The sequence below is a fragment of the Podarcis cretensis genome (genome assembly GCF_951804945.1).
Source record: "Podarcis cretensis genome assembly, chromosome: 7".
Lineage (NCBI taxonomy): Eukaryota > Metazoa > Chordata > Lepidosauria > Squamata > Lacertidae > Podarcis > Podarcis cretensis.
In genome coordinates, this window is record NC_137176.1 from 5,368,875 (window position 1) to 5,390,078 (window position 21,204).

General features: G+C 42.7%; 1 protein-coding gene and 2 pseudogenes across 3 annotated transcripts; all 3 read left to right on the forward strand.

Moving 5' to 3' along the window:
- The first annotated feature begins 2,294 nt into the window (after positions 1-2,294).
- LOC307219931 (protocadherin beta-16 pseudogene) lies at positions 2,295-5,190 on the forward strand (annotated as a pseudogene). Its single transcript has one exon. The product of its transcript is annotated as a protocadherin beta-16 pseudogene (transcript).
- Positions 5,191-11,607: 6,417 nt separating this feature from the next.
- LOC307219548 (protocadherin beta-16 pseudogene) lies at positions 11,608-14,974 on the forward strand (annotated as a pseudogene). Its single transcript has 2 exons — positions 11,608-11,662; positions 12,360-14,974. The product of its transcript is annotated as a protocadherin beta-16 pseudogene (transcript).
- LOC307219949 (protocadherin beta-16-like) lies at positions 14,784-19,347 on the forward strand. Its single transcript, XM_079983532.1, has 2 exons — positions 14,784-14,810; positions 16,271-19,347. Exon 2 carries the CDS (start codon positions 16,517-16,519, stop codon positions 18,944-18,946), a length of 2,430 nt encoding a protein of 809 aa, XP_079839658.1. The 5' UTR covers positions 14,784-14,810; positions 16,271-16,516; the 3' UTR covers positions 18,947-19,347.
- The last annotated feature ends 1,857 nt before the right edge of the window (positions 19,348-21,204 follow it).

The following is a 21,204-nucleotide window of genomic DNA, read 5'->3' on the forward strand; positions in this document are numbered from 1 at the left end:
GTCCAATAAGTTCACCCACAACTTAACATATATCATTCAATGAGTATCCATTCGAAGAATATAGAATTGGTGGGGAGGCTTATTCGAGTTTCTGTCTGCAGACCATGAATATAAAATAGAGTGTAAAATGAAAAGTGCCTTTTGGACACCCCTTTTCTTTGTATTTGTGGCTTTGAGGACAGCAGCTCTCATTCCAAAATCAGAAGTAAAGGTAGAAGAGCTTCATAAACTGTTCATTTTCAAGACAACCATAGGATGAAAAACAACCACAGCAGTAAGAAAGGCAAACAAACAGTGCGTTTTAAAATAAGGGCATAACAAAATCCCTGAACAGAAATAGCTAATAAATATAGACCAATCTGACTCAGAAGAACGCATCTTCCTTTTAATAATTTTGGCCTAGTTTTTATTGCTACAGCAAGGAACTTGGGTATATTTTCCTCTCTTCTTAGGGTTGGAGTCTACCATTAAAACTGAAATACAGAATTCCTCTGCATTTCCTAAATGTAGAGAAAGTGTTGGTGAGATAAACTGGGATCTCATATCCCTATAAAATGCAGCATAGGAGAACATGAGCAGATGTTTTGACTGAACCATTTTTGCAAGGGCAAACTCTCAAGTGCCAAAGCAGCCTTGTAAGTTGACTTATACAAAGTCAGTGATATAACTGTTGATGCCAAAGCACCCAACCTAGCCATTGGAAATCACGTTTTGTATCTAGGGGTATTTAATATTTAAATACCAAGCAAGTTGATAATTACTACTAGGTTGCAGACTGAGGTAAAGTGGTATGCAAACTCCTTTTGTCAGGGCTAATGAATTTTGCAAGTTAAAATCTTGAAGTCTGTGTTAACCCAAGTGGCAGCAGATGGGGTAGTGAATAGGCAGCAGTGTTAACACCATTGTTGTTGTTGTTGTTAGCCAAAAACAGAAGTATTTATCAACAAAGCCAGGGATAGGTAGCCCAAACCTGCTGAGGTCAAAATAAATATAGGCAACGCTAGGAACTGATTGCTATTGTTTTCTAAGAACAAATACCTGCTTCGGTTGTAAGACTACACTGGAGACACATCTTGGAACACAGAAAAGTATTTCTTGGTTTCTCAAAGAAGTAGTTTGTGTTGTCTAAGGATTCATTAATCCCCAGCATTCAATCTTGAACTCCATACATAATCTTGGTAAACACATTCAAAACTGAAGCTGTATGATGACCGCCTTTTGTATAGTATAACCTCAGTAGTGCAGCAAGACTATTCAGTGCAGACAATACAGTGTTTTGTATCTGATGCGACCGGGAAAACAATGGACCAAAAAGTAATTCCAGTATTTAAAATTATTGACTTGTACTACTGCATGCTCACTGACAGCTCATTTATATTTTTCTTTGGAAAAATAATCACTTTTTGTTTTATCATAGTTGACTGCCAACTGTTCTGTCTTGCCGTAGCTTGAGAATTTAGACTTCAGTCTTTTCAGATTAACCTAAAATTGTGAAGGGTAGTACAGCATGATCTGTATATGAATTTATCTTTATTTGCATCAGCCATCGGCCATCACAACAAAACATCAATACTCTGTACATAGAATAGAAATAAAAAGACAATTATATAAAATACATTTTAGGGTTTTGAATCAGTAGTCAAATAGTGGATCTTATTCCAATTGCCCCAGCTAAAAACCTTGCAACCTTTGCTGTCACCTGCTCATCTTGATCTGCCAAGAGAAAACACACTGTGGCAGTGGCTGGGTGACCCAGAATGGACAATAAAAGAGGGGTGATAACCTCGTCTCTCAAGTCTTCATAAAGAGTGCAGGCCAGAAGGGCACCACTGATTCGTTACTGCCATCTCCACAGGGACATGATCTGTATATAGAACCAATGACATTTCTGTACCAGTCAATATAGAGAAGTGGTACACTTGAGCATATTGTTCAGGAAAGAGATCATTCAAATAAATATTAAAAAACAAAGGGGCTAGAAAACATCTCTATGTTACCCTACATGCAGACCCTCCAAGTTTCCCTATCTTACAGCCCTGATTTAGAGAAACCGTCCTGGTTTCTGATTTGATCCCAGAATGTCCCACTTTTCCTTAGGATGACCCTACTTTCATTGGAGAAATGTTGGCGCGTATAAACATGCCATTAGAATGGGGTTCCTAACATCACCCTTGGAATTACATCTAACCTGCATCTTTGAACTGCTGTATAGCTGCCTTTTTTATTATTCAACCACATGGTGGCAGCAGAGGCATATGCATTAATTGGAACTCAGGATTTTGTTTTGTGAAAAATCCCTCCGGAAGATCATAGGAATATTTGAAACAAGAAGACAGCTAAGAAGACGGTCTGTGAGAAAATATATAACATTCAGTACAGCAAAGCCATCAGCACTGCAGCACCAAATTTACTTCCCCAACAGCAGAGATGGTCAGTGGATGAGAGTCAGAAAGTGAATATATTGGCCAGAAATTGAAGAGGCAAACCTTGAACCATGGGAGACTGCTTCAGGAGAAAACAAGGTCTGTATCTTTTTCTTTTCCTTTGTTTCCCTGGAGCACTGTGTGTTTCAAGTCATTATTCTGTGCCTGAAGAAAAGAAAACTGGGTCTTCGGTGGCTAATGTGCTGCAGGATTTGAAATTGGGAACAGGGGAGCTCTCTGCTCGCAGAGCCCAGCTAGTGTCCAAAAGCGCTAAGCAATATTTCCGCCTTGATACTCACTCTGGGGATCTGCTGATAAGCGAAAAAATAGACCGAGAAGCTTTATGTGGGCAAACTGATCGCTGCTTACTTCTCTCACAAATTGTGCTGGAAAACCCATTAGAGCTCCACAGTATTGTAGTCAAGATAGAAGATGTGAATGATAATGCCCCCAAATTCTCTACAAAGGAATCTGATCTGGAAATTCCTGAAAATGTCTCTCCAAATACACATTTCCCATTGGAATCTGCCCAAGATGAGGACCTGGGGATAAATAACATTCAAAACTACACACTCAGTCCCAATGAGCATTTCCGCCTCGATGTTAAAAGTGAAGAGGATGGAAACAAGCATGTGGATCTCGTCCTGGAGAAGCCATTGGACAGGGAGAAGGAGCCACACTTTGGTCTGACTCTCACAGCTGTGGATGGAGGGGAGCCACAAAGAACAGGCACAGTTAAAATAAATATTGATGTTCTTGACATCAATGATAATTCCCCACAGTTTACTCATTCTGAATATAAAGTAAAGTTAAAGGAAAACAGCCCACGGGGCACTCTGGTCTCCAAAGTGGAAGCTACAGATTTGGATTTTGGTTCAAATGCACAGATCACCTACTCATTCCACCGGATGCCTAAAAAAATATACAGTTTGTTCCACCTAAATGAAATCACTGGGGAAATCACTGTTTTAGGTCAAGTTGATTTTGAAAAAGAAACCAGGTATGACATGAAAATTAGAGCAACAGATGTAGGGGGCCTTTCAGGGCACTGCAAGGTTCTGGTAGAGATTGAGGATGTGAATGACAATGTCCCTGAAGTGTCCGTCATATCCATCACTAGTCCTTTGGCAGAGGATTCTCCCCTGGAGACACTGGTTGCTCTCTTTACTGTAACAGATCGAGACTCTGGTGATAATGGCAGAACCATGTGCTCTGTGGAGACAAATCTTCCCTTTGCCTTAAAACGCACAATGGATAACTATTACCAGCTTGTGGTCCAAAGTCCCTTGGACAGAGAGAAGGTCTCAGAGTATAATATCACCATCACAGCCGTTGACCAGGGCTCTCCCAGGCTGACTTCAACAAGAATTATTAACGTTCAGATCTCAGATGTCAATGACAACCCTCCAGTATTTGAAAAGTCTTCATGTGAAATGCAGATACGGGAAAACAATATTCCAGGACTGCTCATTGGCTCAGTCCGTGCTGCGGATCTGGACACCGAGAAGAATGCCAAGGTCACCTACTCCCTTTTGCCTGGGAAGGTCACTGATGGCCTTGTGGCCTCTTACATCTCAGTCAACTCTGAAAGCGGAAATCTGTATGCCCTCCGATCTCTGGATTATGAGCAGATCAAAGATTTCACAGTGACGGTGAGGGCTACAGATGGAGGGTCTCCTCCCCTCAGCTCAGAAGTTACTGTCCGAGTCGTAATCCTAGACGAAAACGACAACGCTCCCTTCTTCCTCTACCCTCTTCAGAACAGCACATCCCCCTGCAATGAGCTGGTGCCCAAGTCGGTGGAGGCCGGCTACCTGGTCACCAAGGTGGTGGCTGTGGATGGAGATTCTGGCCAGAACTCGTGGCTTTCCTATGAGCTGCTGAAGGCCACAGACCCTGGTCTTTTCAGCATAGGAGCCCAGAATGGGGAAGTGAGAACCAGGAGAGCCCTGAGCGAGCGAGACACCAGCAAGCAGAGACTCCTGATAGTGGTCAGGGACAACGGGCTCCCTCCCCAGAGCAGCACTGCCATGCTCCATGTCCTTCCCGTGGGTGGCTTTTCGGATCCTTATATGAAGGCTGTGGAGGTCAGTAAAGAGGAGCAGGAAGAAGATGGGACCTTGACCTTGTACTTGGTGATCTGCCTGGCTGCAGTCTCCTTTGTGTTCCTTGTTTGCATTGTTTCCTTTGCTGCCATCAAGATCTGCAGGAGGGATCCCAGGGAAAGTTTTATCGCTGCCCCTCCTCACTTCCCACCTGCCAGACCCGACATCCCAGAGAACTGTGGCGATTCTCAGAGCGGGTCTCTTTCCAGGAGTTACCACTACGATGTGTGCTTAACCGGTGGGTCCTTGAGCAGCGAGTTCAGGTTCCTCAGGCCCCTCATTCCTGTATTTTCTGTGGGGGACCCAAACCTCAATGTGAACCAGACCACTCCGGCTACTTCCCAAGATATTCCTGATGCTTTGGAGAGCAGGAAGCCAATGGAACAGGTGAGAGAGATTAGTGTTTTTAATACAAATAGAAAAAATGAAATCGTCTTCTCATTTATCTCCATATTATTCTGTGTTGAAATGATTCATAGTGGCTTTATTGAAAATTGGATTTGGAATTGTGGGGGGGGGGGGGAATTCACCCAGCACCTGCCATCTTTCTAGCTGGTTCAACTTTTCTATTTCCTACCTCCTCTTTCTTCTTCCCATCACTTATTCAAGACAATTCTTTCACATGTATCGTTGAGCTTTTATGTGAGCCTTTTTGCACATAACTGTTAGTGTATATAGATTTATTGGTCCAGAGTTCCCAGATACCTATACACAATGTTTAGAAATGCACTTACATTAAGGGAGATATATAATCCACACTTTTATTGCAGCTGTCATACTTGATGCATATGTAGTGGAACCATCCTAAGCTTTCAGTTGTATATTCTTTGAATCTTATGAATCTTTGTCACTAATGTGTGTGAGCACCTATTTGGTTTCATTTGAGCAAGAGGACTCGGACCGAAGCCAGTGTATGCCACAAGGAAACATAGGTACATAGGTAACTGCCTTATATTGAATCAAACCATTGGTCCATACAGCTCAGTATTGTCTACAGCCTACACTGACTGGCCACCAGTTTTCAAGGCAGGGGTTTCTCCTCACCCTGCCTGGAGATGCCAGTGTAGACTGAACCAAGGACCTTCTGCCTACAAAGGAGGTGTTCTACCACTGAACTACTGCCCTTCCCCTAGAACTTCTGCCGGGTTTCTACCAGTCTCTCCTTTGTTTCCCAGGTAACTGCAGCACTGGCTGCACTGAACCCTCTAAAGATGCGAAAGAATTAGATAAAGTATTGCTGTCTCCAAAGAATCACTTCCACAAAGTAGGCTGACATCCCTCCAGTCCCCACAGGAAAATTGCACAATCCTTGCTCTCCAAGTAAAGTACTCTGAAACAAAGATTATCAGGAATGCAGACGAGTACTTGGCAAGACAGCAAAATCTAAATGAAAATTCTAGGCGGTGCTTGATCCCTAATATGAAGAGTCAAATATGATTGAATAATCTCACCTGCTCACCCACTTCCATCTCGGTGGTCTCTGGTCCTTTCTTGGAAAATATGGAAATGTCTGCTGCCACAGATGTTATAAGAGGTATGATGATGAAATGCATATCTCCATGAGTTCAGAGCTACGTAAACTTGGAAGTCTCTCTCTAAAACATCAGCAGACGTGGCACATTCATCTGACACGCAGGCAAAAGCAAATGAAAGCTTATTTATTCAATAATCACTCCAACCCACTGCAAACCATTCCTCTGGGTTCACTCTACATTTGGAGAATGGAATGGGATCATGCTGCTAGTCATGACACTGACATCACTGTGTGCTTCTGGTCCATCTGCATCTCCTCCAGCCACAGTGCTGAAGGTCTGAAAATGGGCACCTGCACGTGGAATGGTGTGTGTGCTTAGATGCTCCATGTGACTTCAGATTTTGCCTAGATGTGTCCTGCTGTGTAGCTCTGCTGGCTCCACCTTCTGACATCTTTCAAAGGATAGATGGGGAAATATCTTTGACTCGGGATTTTTTCAAATCATCAGTAGGAATCTGCACAAACTTGTACTTTCCCAGTCTTATTTGAGAAGTGGGCTTTTGGGGGGGGGGGAGGGGGGCTCTTATTTTGTTTTCTTTTTTCCATTTTTTTTATTATTTTTGAAATAATAATGGAAGCTGTTTTATGTTGTTTTTATGTAGCTTTCCAGCAGTTTTATTTGGCTGTTGCTTTCTTGTATGAAATCATATTTATTTTTTCCTGATTGCCTCTTATGTAGACTGCTTAGCGGTGTCTTTTTATATTAAGCAGTGCCATTTTTAATCAATAAACAAACGAGTAAAAATAATGATAAGTAATTCCCAGGGGTGTTCTTGAGGGAATGCGTAGCTGACCTCCATATTTTCCCCACACTGGGAATGATGCTACGTCGTTATGTAGTGTGATTCCGAGGTGCATTCTGTTCCAGGTAAGAAGCCAAGCTCCACAGTGAGCCCTCTTTGATTTTGTGAAAGAAAGTCAGACAGACGGGCAAATTCTTATTCACCTTGAAAATGTAAGAAGCCCTCCATCACTGCTGAATATCTCTCCCCCCCCCCCCCGATTAATGGTGAAAATGTGTGGAGAGTGATAGTCTAGATTTATTTTATTTTATTTTTTAAAAACTTCTGTGCATCTAGTCTGGTGAGAACAGTCTAAATAATGGAGCTTCAGAGGTGGTGAGAGACTGTGCCACGTGCATTTGTGCATTTGAGCAAGACGGGCAGCTGATGAGGCAGGTGGTGGAAGCCTTCCTTCTGATAACCTAGGAGTTTAATGGTTAATACCAATTCTGTGAAATGAATGGGGAGAAAGAAATGAGCTCCTAAAGGGCAGGGATGATCACATCTCCACATTGTTATTATTCTACAGTCAAAAAATAAGAAGAAAATATGAAAGATGTTCTTATATCTCTTTTACCTTTCTGCAAAAGCGCAACATCAAGTAAAGAACAAATGAATATTTTTGTTATTTTTTTCTTAAATAAAAAACCCTTTTTTATTGTGTATATTTTGCTTTTCTGCAATTATTACACCAGTGATCAGTGAAAAACAACAACAACAAAAGAAGATTTATTTATTTTTTAAGATTACTTTGTTTGCTCAGGATATGTGTCTCTACAAAGATCTAAAACTTATTTTTATGTTCAGGGATGGAGTTACTAGGACTTGCTACTGAAATGTGAGTGGCTGATGCTTGATGGGTGCTATTAGTGATTGTGAGAAGGTTACAAAAGAATTTAGGAATCCTGTCATTGTCAATTAAAGAGTGACAGAGTGTCACTTTAAATTAGGAAGCAGGGGATTTTGACTTGGCATGTAAAATAATTCTATAGCTCAGTCAGTACTCTTACAAGGAGTACAAATATATTTTAGAACAATTTAAAAATCTCTGGAGGATCCAGTAGTCCGCTTTCACAACAGATTTTAAAGAAGATCAGAAGCAGAAGCTTTTTAGATTTGGTTGGAAAGGACACCTGCAATGTCCTTTGTTTTTCCAACTACAGTGGTACTTCAGGTTACATACACTTCAGGTTACAGACGCTTCAGGTGACAGACTCCCGTAACCCAGAAATAGTGCTTCAGGTTAAGAACTTTGCTTCAGGATGAGAACAGAAATTGTGCTCTGGCAGCGTGGCAGCAGCAGGAGGCCCCATTAGCTAAAGTGGTGCTTCAGGTTAAGAACAGTTTCAGGTTAAGAACAGATGTCTGGAACGAATTAAGTACTTAACCTGAGGTACCACTGTACAGCTCAAAGGGAAGCCTGCTATAGCGGATCCCACCACTGCCACCAAAATGTAGCAGATCCCACTGCTGTATACTAATTATGTAACAGATCCCACCACTGTATAACAATTGCGGCGGATCCCACTTACATACCCACTCTATAATATATATATTTTCAATCTCAACAGGTTATCTTTTTAGATTTAGTGAGAGGGGAAAATTAGATACTTGGAGACTCAGGCAGAAGTTGAACAAATGCAAAATATTTATTTAACAGAACAAAGTGAATAAAACAAAGGATGTATCAGCAGATAATCTTCTTTCAGTAAACATTTAACCTGTTAATAATAATACTCAATCTAATGGAGGTTAGCATTCTTTTGAGTTATTTCACTTCATTTTTTTAAATTTAGTTGTTGCATGGGTGTTACAGCTTAATATTTTTGTTCTTAAACAAGATGGTACTTTCTGTCAGTCTTCCAACCTCTTATCAATCACACTCCTGAAATAATTCTAGCAATATAACAGACGCAGGGGGGCCACTAGGGGGCGCATTGGAAGATGGCCGACAATACCATCTCTCCGACCCACACGGGGTAATTAAGAGGCTGTTATGGGAGTAGGCAGCCTCCCTTGTTGCCCCAAGGAAATGGGGAACACTGCCCTTGCCTGTTGTGCCTATAAATCACCCCCTAATTCGAAAGAAGGGGGTGAGGGCCCTAGGCAGAATGCCCCCGTGTGGACCTCGGCTCTCCTGGACGCTGTCTCACTAGCTGCAGCAATTTGGAATAATTAATTACAAAAGAAGCAAATGCACATATTTCAAGTGAAGAAGGGGAGTGAAGTCTGCTAATTTAAGTGACCTCTGCGAAAGAAGACGACAGGTTGGAGAAACAGGAATATTTTACGATGAAGATACACCAAAGGCAGGGTATGTTGACAACGGGACTGAATGGGGGGGAACCTTTTTTACTTTCCTTCTGTGTGATTTACAAGAACCCCTCCTCATTAGAATCGTCTGTTGAACTGACCCAAGCAGGATGATTAAGGTCTGTGTGGAGATAAACTTTAACCAAAAGTATGCTTTATGGAGATCGAGAAGCAATAAGAGCTTTTGGAATGGCGCAGCAATTAATTCGGAGTCGCCATCTTGCCAAAGGATTTATAGCCGAGAAAAGGAACGGACTTGTTTTCAGACTGCATTCCTGGTGAATCTCCTCAGAGGTTTTGAGAAAGGAGGCAGATTGGTGAAGATTAATGACGTTAAGACTGTTTTGATATATGGAAGTGATGTTACATGGAAAACGTCTGGATATGGCTACTAGATAAAAAAAAATAATATCCACACAGGATTGCAAACTGTCTAACCAGCTTGTGGAGACTATCAGAGGTCACAAAGAGAAAGGAAAAATATATGAAAATAACAACAAGAGATGTGGAAAAACAAGAAGAAAGGACTGGATAGTACTGTGAACATCATAAGGTTAGATTTGTGGACATTAAAACAGCAGTAAGAAGCAAGAAGTTGATTGGATCCCCTTCAGAACTTGAAATATGGGTACCCCCAACAAAAATTTAAAATTCGGCTGTGTAATTTGGAATTTATGTAATTTGGTTTGATTTGATGTGATTGGTCGGTTAATAAAAAATTATTCTTAAAAAAAACAAACAGACGCAGGGGATCACCACACTTGACTGGATTGGGAATCTTTTCTATCTAGAAGATCTCCCTCTTCCTGAGTGACCCAAGTAGCCTATATCCTCCTCCTGGATACTTCTCCTGGCTCAAACTCAGCCCTCTAGTTAACCTTCCCAAGACACTAAACACTGTTTTCCAACCTAAGCTCAGAGACTCCTTTCTAGCTGTAGGTATTTCCCTCTGAGATAACATTACACACACAGATCAGAACCAACTCTCTAACCCTACCTGCAGCTTTCTCTGAAACCAACTCTCCATCTCCATCTCCATCTCCATCTCCATCTCCATCTAACCACTCCCTCAGAAATGGCTCCTTTTATTCTCCACCCCCTCAGGCTTCGCTGTCATGGTAGCCAATCAGAGAGAGGCTCCAGCCCTCTGGTGGAATTCTGAGGTACTGCACCACCAGACTCTGGTCTGGCTCTGCTGTCCATCACACCTGCCTCTGCCCTGAGCCATCTGCAGATGCTAGAGAACCCAGAAGAAGGGGAAGTATTTGTGGCAACTGCACTTAAAAAGGTATCTAGTATGCCAAGCCAGTAGCTGCAGTTGTCGGTTTTGATGGTGACTAAAATATTGCTTCCCAGGAACAGCTCATGTCTAAAATAGATAGGGAGGATAATGCTCCTGGCCACAGTTGTCTCCTGAGAATCAAGCAGGCTGGCTAGTGATGATAGGAGTTGTTGTCCAACAGATCTGGAGGGTATCAGTTTGGCAAAGTGTGCTGGGATCTGCGAGAGGAAGCTGGGAGCTGCAGAATGCATGAACTCCTTGGTTGGCTTCACAGTTGCAGTTGAACTGCCCAAAGAGCCACTTGTCATTCCCGAGCTGCAGTTTGGCCACCCTTGTAGTAGGAAAACATGAAGCGACCCTACCCACTTCCTGCAACGTCCTACCACCTACAGCAGACACAACATTTTGCTGGTTATCTTTAAATTTCTTATGGAGCATCAAGCATAAAGAATTGTGCATTTCCCCCTGTTTCTCCCCCTGTTCAGGTGAGAGTTCCAATCAGAATGTAGCCAAGGCAGCACTTTCCACAAAGAAGAGGGGAGTCTGTGCACCCAGGGGATCCGTGTGGTAAGCAGAAGCTTTTTAAAAAGAGAGAGAAATGGGGGAGGGGGAATTTCCCCACTCTCCCCCACTAAAATTGTCCATGAGTACACTGCATGCCCTCAGTTGTTGCCATACCAGAGCTTGCACAGTATATTTCAAAAAGCCACAGCACAGGTGTCTGTCTGGGAAGTGAGAAGTGGAACCCTGAGGAGCCGGGGGGGGGGGAACAATGATATTAGGAAACAGGGGGTGGGAAGCCAATGAGCCCCCAGGATAGGTGATGCAGCCAGAAGAAGCTACCAAGAGGTAGGAGAGAAGGAAGAGAAGATGAAGAAGATGATGATGATGAAGAAAAAGGGGAGAAAGAAGAAGAGTTTGGACTTGATATCCCGCCTTTCACTCCCCTTAAGGTGTCTCAAAGTGGCTAACAATCTCCTTTTCCCTTCCTCCCCCACAACAAACACTCTGTGAGGTGAGTGAGGCTGAGAGACTTCAGAGAAGTGGGACTGGCCCAAAGTCACCCAGCAGCTGCATGTGGAGGAGCGGGGAAGCAAACCCGGTTCACCAGATTACGAGTCCACTGCTCTTAACCACTACACCACGCAGGCTCCCTGTCGATGCAGGAATGACAACAGTTGCCAGGCAGGAGGAGGTGAAAAGTGAACAAGAAAGTGGATATGGTAGCTGAGGTGTAGCAGGACATGCTCCACAGCAAACTGAAGGAAAGAAATGGGAGACACAGAAGTGGGTGTGGAAGACTGAGCCAGAGGAGGGAGGAAAAAGACAGCCAGGGAAAGGAAAAATATTTGCTGGAGGCCCAACCTGTATGAATCACATTATGAAAATGCACCTCCTCTCTGAACAACTGTACAGATACCTGCAGTTGAGAATTATACTTCATGCATCTGATGAAGAAGACTTCAGTCTACAAGGACACATGCCATAATAAAACTTGTTAGTGTTTAAGGTGCCACAAGACTCAACAGCAGGAAAAGTGACAATCATTAATGAGTACCTCAATGGATTTTGGTAAGTCTATGATAATACGCAAGAAATATATTAAACATTGCAAACCTACAGAACCATTTATGGGAGATGTATCATACTTCGAGCACAAGGTGGTGCTATTACACAACACAATAGAAATAGTCAAGGACCAGAAATTGTTCTCCAGAAGGCCTGTGTCCGCGAGACAAAGGAATCTCAAGGAGAAAGACAGCAGATCTTCATTACAAGCAAATACTTAGAAATTGTGGGGGGGGAAAGGCACCATAATCATTTCTAGATTTAAATACAGGATAAAGGATTTGTCTTGCAAACATACACTGGACAATCAACTGTGGCAGTTGTGTTAGAAAGAATCACCCTGCATTTCAGATCTGACTGAAGGTGAGGCTGGGGGAAATGGAAATACATCTCAACCTCAGGCAAGTTATGTTTATTTCCTTATATCTCTGTGCATGTGTAGCAATGTGTGAGTCCTTCCGCTATTCAGTGCCAGAGGAAAAGAAAAGTGGATTTTTGGTGGCAAATGTGCTAAAAGATTTGAGAGTGGATGCAAAGGAGCTGTCTGCTCGGAGAGCCCGGCTGGTTTCTAAGAGCTCCAAGCAGTATTTCCAGCTGGATCCTCATTCTGGGGATGTGACAGTAAAGGATAAAATAGATCGGGAGTCCCTGTGCGGTCAGAATGAACCTTGTGTTCTACTGTCTGAAATTGTGCTGGAAAAGCCATTGCAGCTACACAGAATTGAAGTTGAAATAGAAGATGTGAATGATAATTTCCCCAAATTCTCTAAAAATCAATTCCTTCTTGAAATACCTGAGCAGACTCCTGTGGATATCAGATTTCCTTTGGAAAGAGCAGAAGATCCAGACAAAGGAAAGAATGCTGTTCAGAACTACACCCTTAGTCCCAATGAACATTTTAGGCTGGATGTGCAAAGTCACAGTGATGGTACCAACTATGCAGAATTGGTGTTAGAGAAACCGCTAGACCGTGAGGAGAATCCACAGATTTCCCTTATTCTGTCAGCAGTTGATGGAGGAATCCCCAAAAGAACTGGAACAGCACAAATAATCATTGATGTTCTGGATAACAATGATAACTTGCCTCAGTTTCCACAACCTGAGTACAAAGTGAAACTAAAGGAAAATAGCCCATTGGATACACTAGTCACAAAAGTGGAAGCCACTGACAGGGATTTTGGTTCCAATGCTCACATCACTTACTATTTCAGCCAAGTGTCAGAAAATGTGTTGAGATTGTTCAAGTTAAATAAACACAATGGAGAACTTACTGTTACAGGGACAATTGATTATGAAGAAAGCTCAAATTATGTAATGAAAATCAGAGCTACAGATGGAGGGGGACTTTCTGCTTACTGTAAAGTCATTGTAGAGATTGAGGATGAGAACGACAATGCTCCAGAGATTACCATCACTTCCATCACTAGTCCCTTACCTGAGGACTCTCCCCCAGAGACAGTGGTGGCCCTCTTCAGTGTCACAGATGTGGACTCTGGAGACAGTGGCAGAATTGCCTGCACCACTGAAGTCAACCTGCCATTTGTGCTCAAACCCACCGAGAACAACTATTACCAGCTGGTGACCCAACAGCCACTGGACAGAGAAAAAGTCAGTGAATATAATATCACTATCACAGCCACAGACAGGGGCTCTCCAAGACTCACTTCCACAAGAATAGTTCATGTTGAAGTGTCAGATGTCAATGACAACTCTCCAGTGTTTGAAAAGCCATTCTATGAAATGCAGTTAAGAGAAAACAATATTCCAGGTCTTCTGATCAATTCGGTCCATGCTGTTGATCTGGACACAGCGCAGAATGCCAAAGTGACCTACTAGCTTTTGCCTGGGAAGGTCAATGATGGCCCCACATCCTCTTACATCTCCATCAACTCTGAAACGGGGAACCTGTATGCCATCCGGTCTCTGGATTATGAGGAAGTACAAGATTTCCAGGTGACGGTGAGGGCTGTGGATTCAGGTTCCCCTCCACTGAGCTCAGAAGTTCCCATCCGTGTTCAGGTCGTGGATGAAAATGACAATGCCCCCTTCATCCTCTACCCTCTCCAGAATGGCACTTCCCCCTCAAATGACCTGGTTCCCCGAGGGGCAGAGACTGGCTACCTGGTCACCAAGATGGTGGCTGTGGACAGGGATTCTGCGCAGAACTCTTGGCTTTCCTACCAGCTGCTGAAGGCCACAGAACCGGGTCTGTTCACGGTGGGGGCCCAGAATGGAGAAGTGACCACCCTCAGGCCGGTCAGCAACCGAGACAGCTTCAAGCAGAATCTGATTGTGGTGGTCCGAGACAACGGCCATCCTCCCCAGTCCACCTCTGCCACGCTCAGAATCCTGCTAGTGGACGGCTTCTCTGACCCTTATCTGAAAAGTGTGGCTCTCCCAAAGGACGAAACCGTGGAGGAGGAAGACCCCAGCCTGACGATGTATCTGATCATCTGCTTGGCTGCCATCTCAAGCATCTTTCTCATTTCTGTAGTGGCGTTTATTGTAATCAAGTTGCAGAAACGTGAAAAGTTCATAGGAACCTACAACTCTGCAGCCAATTTCCCGGTGGGACCTGATTCCCAGGAGAACTCTGTGGATCCTGGTGCTGGATCTCTATCCCAGGCTTACAACTATGAGGTGTGCTTAGCTGGTGGGTCTCTGAACAGCGAGTTCCGGTTTCTCAGGCCCCTGTTTCCTGTTTTCTCTGTGGAGCCTCCTAACACTCAGCTGAATCCAAGGAGTTCCAATGATTCTGACGGAGTCCCCAGTCATGCAGGTGAAAGTCAACATGGGGTTCAGGTGAGAGTACCATTTGAATGGTTTAATTTCAAATATTTCTCTCTCTAGTTTGATAGTAATTTTTATTAAAGTTTCAATTTTACATTTCCAAATAAGCACTTAAAATATCCCATGACTTCCCTTCTCCTTCCATGATTCATTTTTCATATCCCTATTTTACTATAAGCATTCAAATAAGTTTTCCACTTTTATCTCCATTAAAAATTATTTACTCTGTTGAATTTATCATAATGCTGCCAGTGTTTTCAGCTGTATGCAGTCATTTTTCATATATTCAATAAATGTTTTCCACTCTTCTTTAAATGTATGTTCCTGCTCTCTTATACTATGTGTTAAATCTGAACGTTCTCCATATCCTGTCAACTTAAGTTGCCGATCCTCTTCAGTTGGGACCTTGCTCATTTTCCTTTTTTGGGCTAAGAAAGCACGGGCTCCAATTCTTGCATACATAAATAACCTTTTCTGACAACTAGGAATTTCAGTTTCTGTTTTTCCCAACCAAAAGCACTCTGTGATTTTTTTTGGGGGGGGGGAGGAAGTAGTTTTAAACATTTTTTTTAATTTATTATAATTCATTTCCCCATATACTTTTACCTTTTTACATGTCCACCACATGTGAAAAAAGTTCCCTCTGCTTCTTTACACTTCCAACATGTATCTGATTCTGTTTTATAAATCTTAGCCAACCTACTCGGAATCTGAAACTCTTCCAATTTCTTTTCTATTCAGTTTTACCTGTTTCCTTGCATTCTGTTATTGTTGCATCTTTTCTTGCATGGAGGGATATAAACAGTTGTACTAGTATTTTGTGGTTTGATGTGCTATAGAATAACTTCATAACATCTTTAAATCCTCTTTATGGGAGGAGGAAGTATCACACAAAAGCTGAGATGTAGGTTGCTTCCATATGACCTATTTATTGAATATCCACTCTTACTACTTTTTTAAAAAAAGAAATAAACTTATAAAGGGGGGAGGGGGGAGAAATGAGGAAAAATGAACACAGCTGTGTATATAAATTGATATAGTGTTATTATCCTAATCTTTATGTAGATATTAATAGCCTGCTACATTCCCCGTGTGCAGGCCATATGGCACTTGCATCAAGCAATAGTAATCCTACATTTTCCAAGGCATTTTCCTGTCACTTTTGTCATTGCAAAATGTTTGATTGAGGTGGGTGGGAGGGAGATGGTTCCACAAGAGCACCATGTGTGCTGTGCATCCTGAATTTCCCAGTATGAAATTGAATCTCATGCACAAGAGTGTAGAAGAACTACAGAAGGTAATGCATTGTTTTGTGATATCTGCACTCATTCAAATGGAAAAGAGGCATCTTCCTAGTAATAAAACAGACTTTTATGAACAGAGAAACTGTGAATCTGAACCTTTCTTGTTCAGTATAATGTGCACTGCATTCAGTGTAATTTACAGAATCTTAGTGGCTTTTCTTTGCTCAGCCACACGGTGGTAGTACAGGCAAAGACATGAACTGGAATTCAGAATTTTGTGAAGGAACTCACAGGAAGCCATGAGCAAAAAGGTGGCTGGAACAAAGGACGGGTGACTTTCATATGCGATAAAGAGATAACATAAAGTACAGCAAAGCCATCAACACGGCAGCATCAAATTCGTTTCTACAGCAGCAGAGATTATCATTGAATGATTGTCAGAAACTTCATCTTTTGGCCAGAGATTCTTGAGCCATGGGAGACAGCTACAGAAAGGAACAAGGTCTGTATTTTTTGCTTTTCCTTTGCCTTCCTGGAGCACTGAGTATTTCACTTCACTATTCTGTGCCTGAAGAAAAGAAAAGGGGGTCTTTGGTGGCTAATATGCTGGAGGATTTGAACCTGGGAAAAGGGGAGCTGTCAGCTCGCAGAGCCCAGCTGGTTTCTAAGAACACTAAGCAATATTTTCGTATGGATACCCATTCTGGGAATTTGTTGATAAATGATAAAATAGACCGAGAAACATTATGTGGCCAGACTGATCCTTGCTTATTACAGTCTGAAATAGTGTTGCAAAATCCCTTAAAAATCTACAGTATTGAAGTCAAGATAGAAGATGTGAATGATAATGTCCCCAAATTCTCTAAAAAGGCATTTGATCTGGAAATTCCTGAGAATGTCCCTCCGAATACTCATTTCCCTTTGGAATTTGCCCAAGATGCGGACCTGGGAATGAATAACATCCAAAACTACACTCTCAGTCCCAATGAACATTTCATGCTTAGCATGGAAAGCAGTAAGAATGGAAGGAAATATGTGGATCTTGTTCTGGAGAAGCCATTGGACAGGGAGAAGGAGCCACACTTTGGATTAATTCTCATGGCTGTGGATGGAGGGGAACCACAGAGAACAGGCACAGTTCAAATAAATATTGATGTTCTTGACAATAATGACAACTTTCCTCAGTTTACCCAGTCTGAATACAAAGCTAGGTTAAAAGAAAACAGCCCACGGGGTACTCTGGTCTTCAAAGTGGAAGCTACAGATTTGGATTTTGGCTTAAATGCACAGATAACGTATTCATTCAACCGTGTACCAGAAGAAATATATGATCTGTTTCACCTAAATGAAATCACGGGGGAAATAACCCTTTCTGGTCAGCTTGATTATGAAAAAGAAACTAGCTATGACATGAACATCAGGGCAACAGATGGAGGGGGTCTTTCAGGTCACTGCAAGGTCCTGGTAGAGATTGAGGATGTGAATGACAATGTCCCTGAAGTGTCCGTCATATCCATCACTAGTCCTTTGGCAGAGGATTCTCCCCTGGAGACACTTGTGGCTCTCTTCAGTGTTGCAGACCAAGACTCCGGAGACAATGGCAAAACATTGTGCTCCATAGAAGTAAACCTTCCTTTTGTCTTAAAACCCACCATGAATAACTATTACCAGCTTGTGATCCAAAGTCCCTTGGACAGAGAGAAGGTCTCAGAGTATAATATCACCATCACAGCCGTTGACCAGGGCTCCCCCAGGCTCACATCAACAAGAATGATTAATGTTCAGATCTCAGATATCAATGACAACCCTCCAGTATTTGAAACGTCTTCATGTGAAATGCAGATACGGGAAAACAATATTCCAGGACTGCTCATTGGCTCAGTCCGTGCTGCTGATCTGGACACCGAGAAGAATGCCAAGGTCACCTACTCCCTTTTGCCTGGGAAGGTCACTGATGGCCTTGTGGCCTCTTACATCTCGGTCAACTCCGAAAGCGGAAATCTGTATGCCCTCCGATCTCTGGATTACGAGCAGATCAAAGATTTCAAAGTGACGGTGAGGGCTACAGATGGAGGGTCTCCTCCCCTCAGCTCAGAAGTTACTGTCCGAGTCGTAATCCTAGACGAAAACGACAACGCTCCCTTCTTCCTCTACCCTCTTCAAAACAGCACATCCCCCTGCAATGAGCTGGTCCCCAAGTCGGTGGAGGCCGGCTACCTGGTCACCAAGGTGGTGGCTGTGGATGGAGATTCTGGCCAGAACTCGTGGCTTTCCTATGAGCTGCTGAAGGCCACAGACCCTGGTCTTTTCAGCATAGGAGCCCAGAATGGGGAAGTGAGAACCAGGAGAGCCCTGAGCGAGCGAGACACCAGCAAGCAGAGACTCCTGATAGTGGTCAGGGACAACGGGCTCCCTCCCCAGAGCAGCACTGCCATGCTCCATGTCCTTCCCGTGGGTGGCTTTTCGGATCCTTATATGAAGGCTGTGGAGGTCAGTAAAGAGGAACAGGAAGAAGATGGGAGCTTGACCTTGTACTTGGTGATCTGCCTGGCTGCCGTCTCCTTTGTGTTCCTTGTTTGCATTGTTTCCTTTGCTGCCATCAAGATCTGCAGGAGGGATCCCAGGGAAAGTTTTATCGCTGCCCCTCCTCACTTCCCACCTGCCAGACCCGACATCCCAGAGAACTGTGGCGATTCTCAGAGCGGGTCTCTTTCCAGGAGTTACCACTACGATGTGTGCTTAACCGGTGGGTCCTTGAGCAGCGAGTTCAGATTCCTCAGGCCCCTCATTCCTGTTTTTTCTGTGGGGGACCCAAACCTCAATGTGAACCACACCCCTCCTTCTGCTTCCCAAGATATTCCTGACCAGGTGGGGAAAGAAGAATCAGAGGAAAAGGTGAAATAATTTCCAAATACTCCAGTTAGTCACTTTGACATTGGTAATTCTTTTTGCTTGGTAATTAGGCGTATCAGATGTTCTTGTGTTGCTTTTGAAATATATTGACCATATATTTTACATTTTAGAGCATGCTTCAGTTTAAAAATGATCTGTTTATTTCAAGTCCATGTGAAACTTTTTTTCTCTTTTCCCTCTGTCTTCATCGCTGGTCCATCATCTGCATTTGCTATTTCCTCTCTCCTCCTCTCTTCTTCCACCCTTCCATTTCTCAGAGAGGCCACCTCTTCCCAGCCAATTGTTGAGTTCAGATTCTTTCCTTCAGCCCTCCTGCTATTTAGGTCCTCTGCCTTTGGACTTTCTGCATATTAAAACTCACTCAGAACATCATAGCCACTGCAGATACACCAATGTGTCCCAGAATATGCATACCTCCAAGGTGTGGACGACATACCTGTAGCTGTAGCTGCAGCTGCTGAAGTACATGCACACAGGAGCCCTGGTTAAAGCGGGCTTCCCAGGCATCATTTAGAGGGTCTTCTTGCTGGTGGCACCCCACCTGTGGAATTGCCTTCCAAGGGAGGATCACTGAGTACCCTTTTCAGTGTTTTGTTGTTGTTTAGTTGTTTAGTTGATTCCGACTCCTCGTGACCCCATGGACCAGAGCACGCCAGCCACTCCTGTCTTTCACTGCTTCCCGCAGTTTGGTCAAACTCATGCTGGTAGCTTTCTGTGTTAGATGACCTTTTTATTTATACAGGCCTTTTAAACCATCAGCTTTTTGAGCAAACAAATCTGCACTCTCATAGTTTTCTCTTTTATTATTTGAACTGTTAATATGTTAAGGGCAAGTAGGCTGACTTTTAATCTGCAATTAAAATGAACAATGTGGGAGAGGGAAACATAAGCAATATAGAAATCTGTATTTTAATGAGTCAAACCATTGGTCCAGGTATCTTTTCTTTTCTTTTTTAAATATAATTTGTATTAACAGGCCAATCAAATCACATTAATTCCAAATCACATTAGTTCCAAATTATACAGCCAGATTTTTAAAATTTTGTTGGGGGTACCCATACTTCAAGCTCCGAAAGGGATCCAAACTTCACTCTTGCTGCTGCTTTAATTAAACAGTTCTATCCAGTTCTGTCCAGATAGTCTCTTTGTTATTTTCCTCATCTTCTTGTTGTTATCATATATTCCTTTCTTTGTGATCTCTGATAATCTTCACAAGCGGGTTGAAAACAAACATATCCTAAAGGGATTTAAAGAAGCACTGTGAAAAAGTAAGAAGTATTGTCTAAAGGGAATAGGAAAAAAGAGATAAATAATGTCAATATAAATCTGAGAAATGCGTAATTAAAATTATAACTATGGATGATTTACGGAACAGCTGAGGGAAGTCCAAAAAAAGAAATAAGTTGTGAAAAACGATGTGAAATTAATATATTTTGTTTTGTTTTGTTTTTTGATGTTAATTAATAAAAATTTATAGACTGACCAAAAAAAAGAAAAAGAAAACAAACATATCCTGTGTGGGTTTTGCACTCTCCAAGAGTCATATCACATAAAGGACAGACGCCATTTCCACACCTCCGTAAAGAACATTCCCACAGTCTGTCCGTTGATTTCCACAGGCTTGCCAATCTATATCTCAGGGGGCCCTGCCAGGTCAAGTTCACATTCCGATAACCATACATTCACATTCCGATGACCCTGGTCCTCCTCCCCCTCGTCCTCCTATGGGCAAGCCTGTCTTAACGAAACTCCATTTATAACTGCGTCATAAAACTTTCTTTCCATCCCTGATGTTTCCACCAGTCCTCTCTTTGATCAGTAATTCATTTCCACACAGTTCTTAACTCCTGCTTGTGATTAGTAATTTGCAACGATTCTTCTCTCTGGAGGGGAGGGTTATTGGTACTCACATAAGACAAAAAAAAAAAAAGTTTTTTCCTCCCCCCCTTTCTGTTTCACTCCAACATACCAGTCTTTTAATGATGATTCTTCACTTGATTTATTTGTCCAGCCCGTCGCTCCGCTCGCAGAGATCCCATTAATCAGCAGTCTTTACTCCCGATCTTCACTTGATGTATGTGCATTAGCTTCTTTCCAATTATATATTTCCAATTTTATATTTCGAGCTAATGCGAACCAGTGCGCGATTAGAGACAGCGTCAGGGAGAGCTGACCTCACCCGAGGGTTTCGTGCCAAGTGTCCTCACCCCCTTCTTTCAAATCCGGGGGTGAATTATGGACACAGCTGG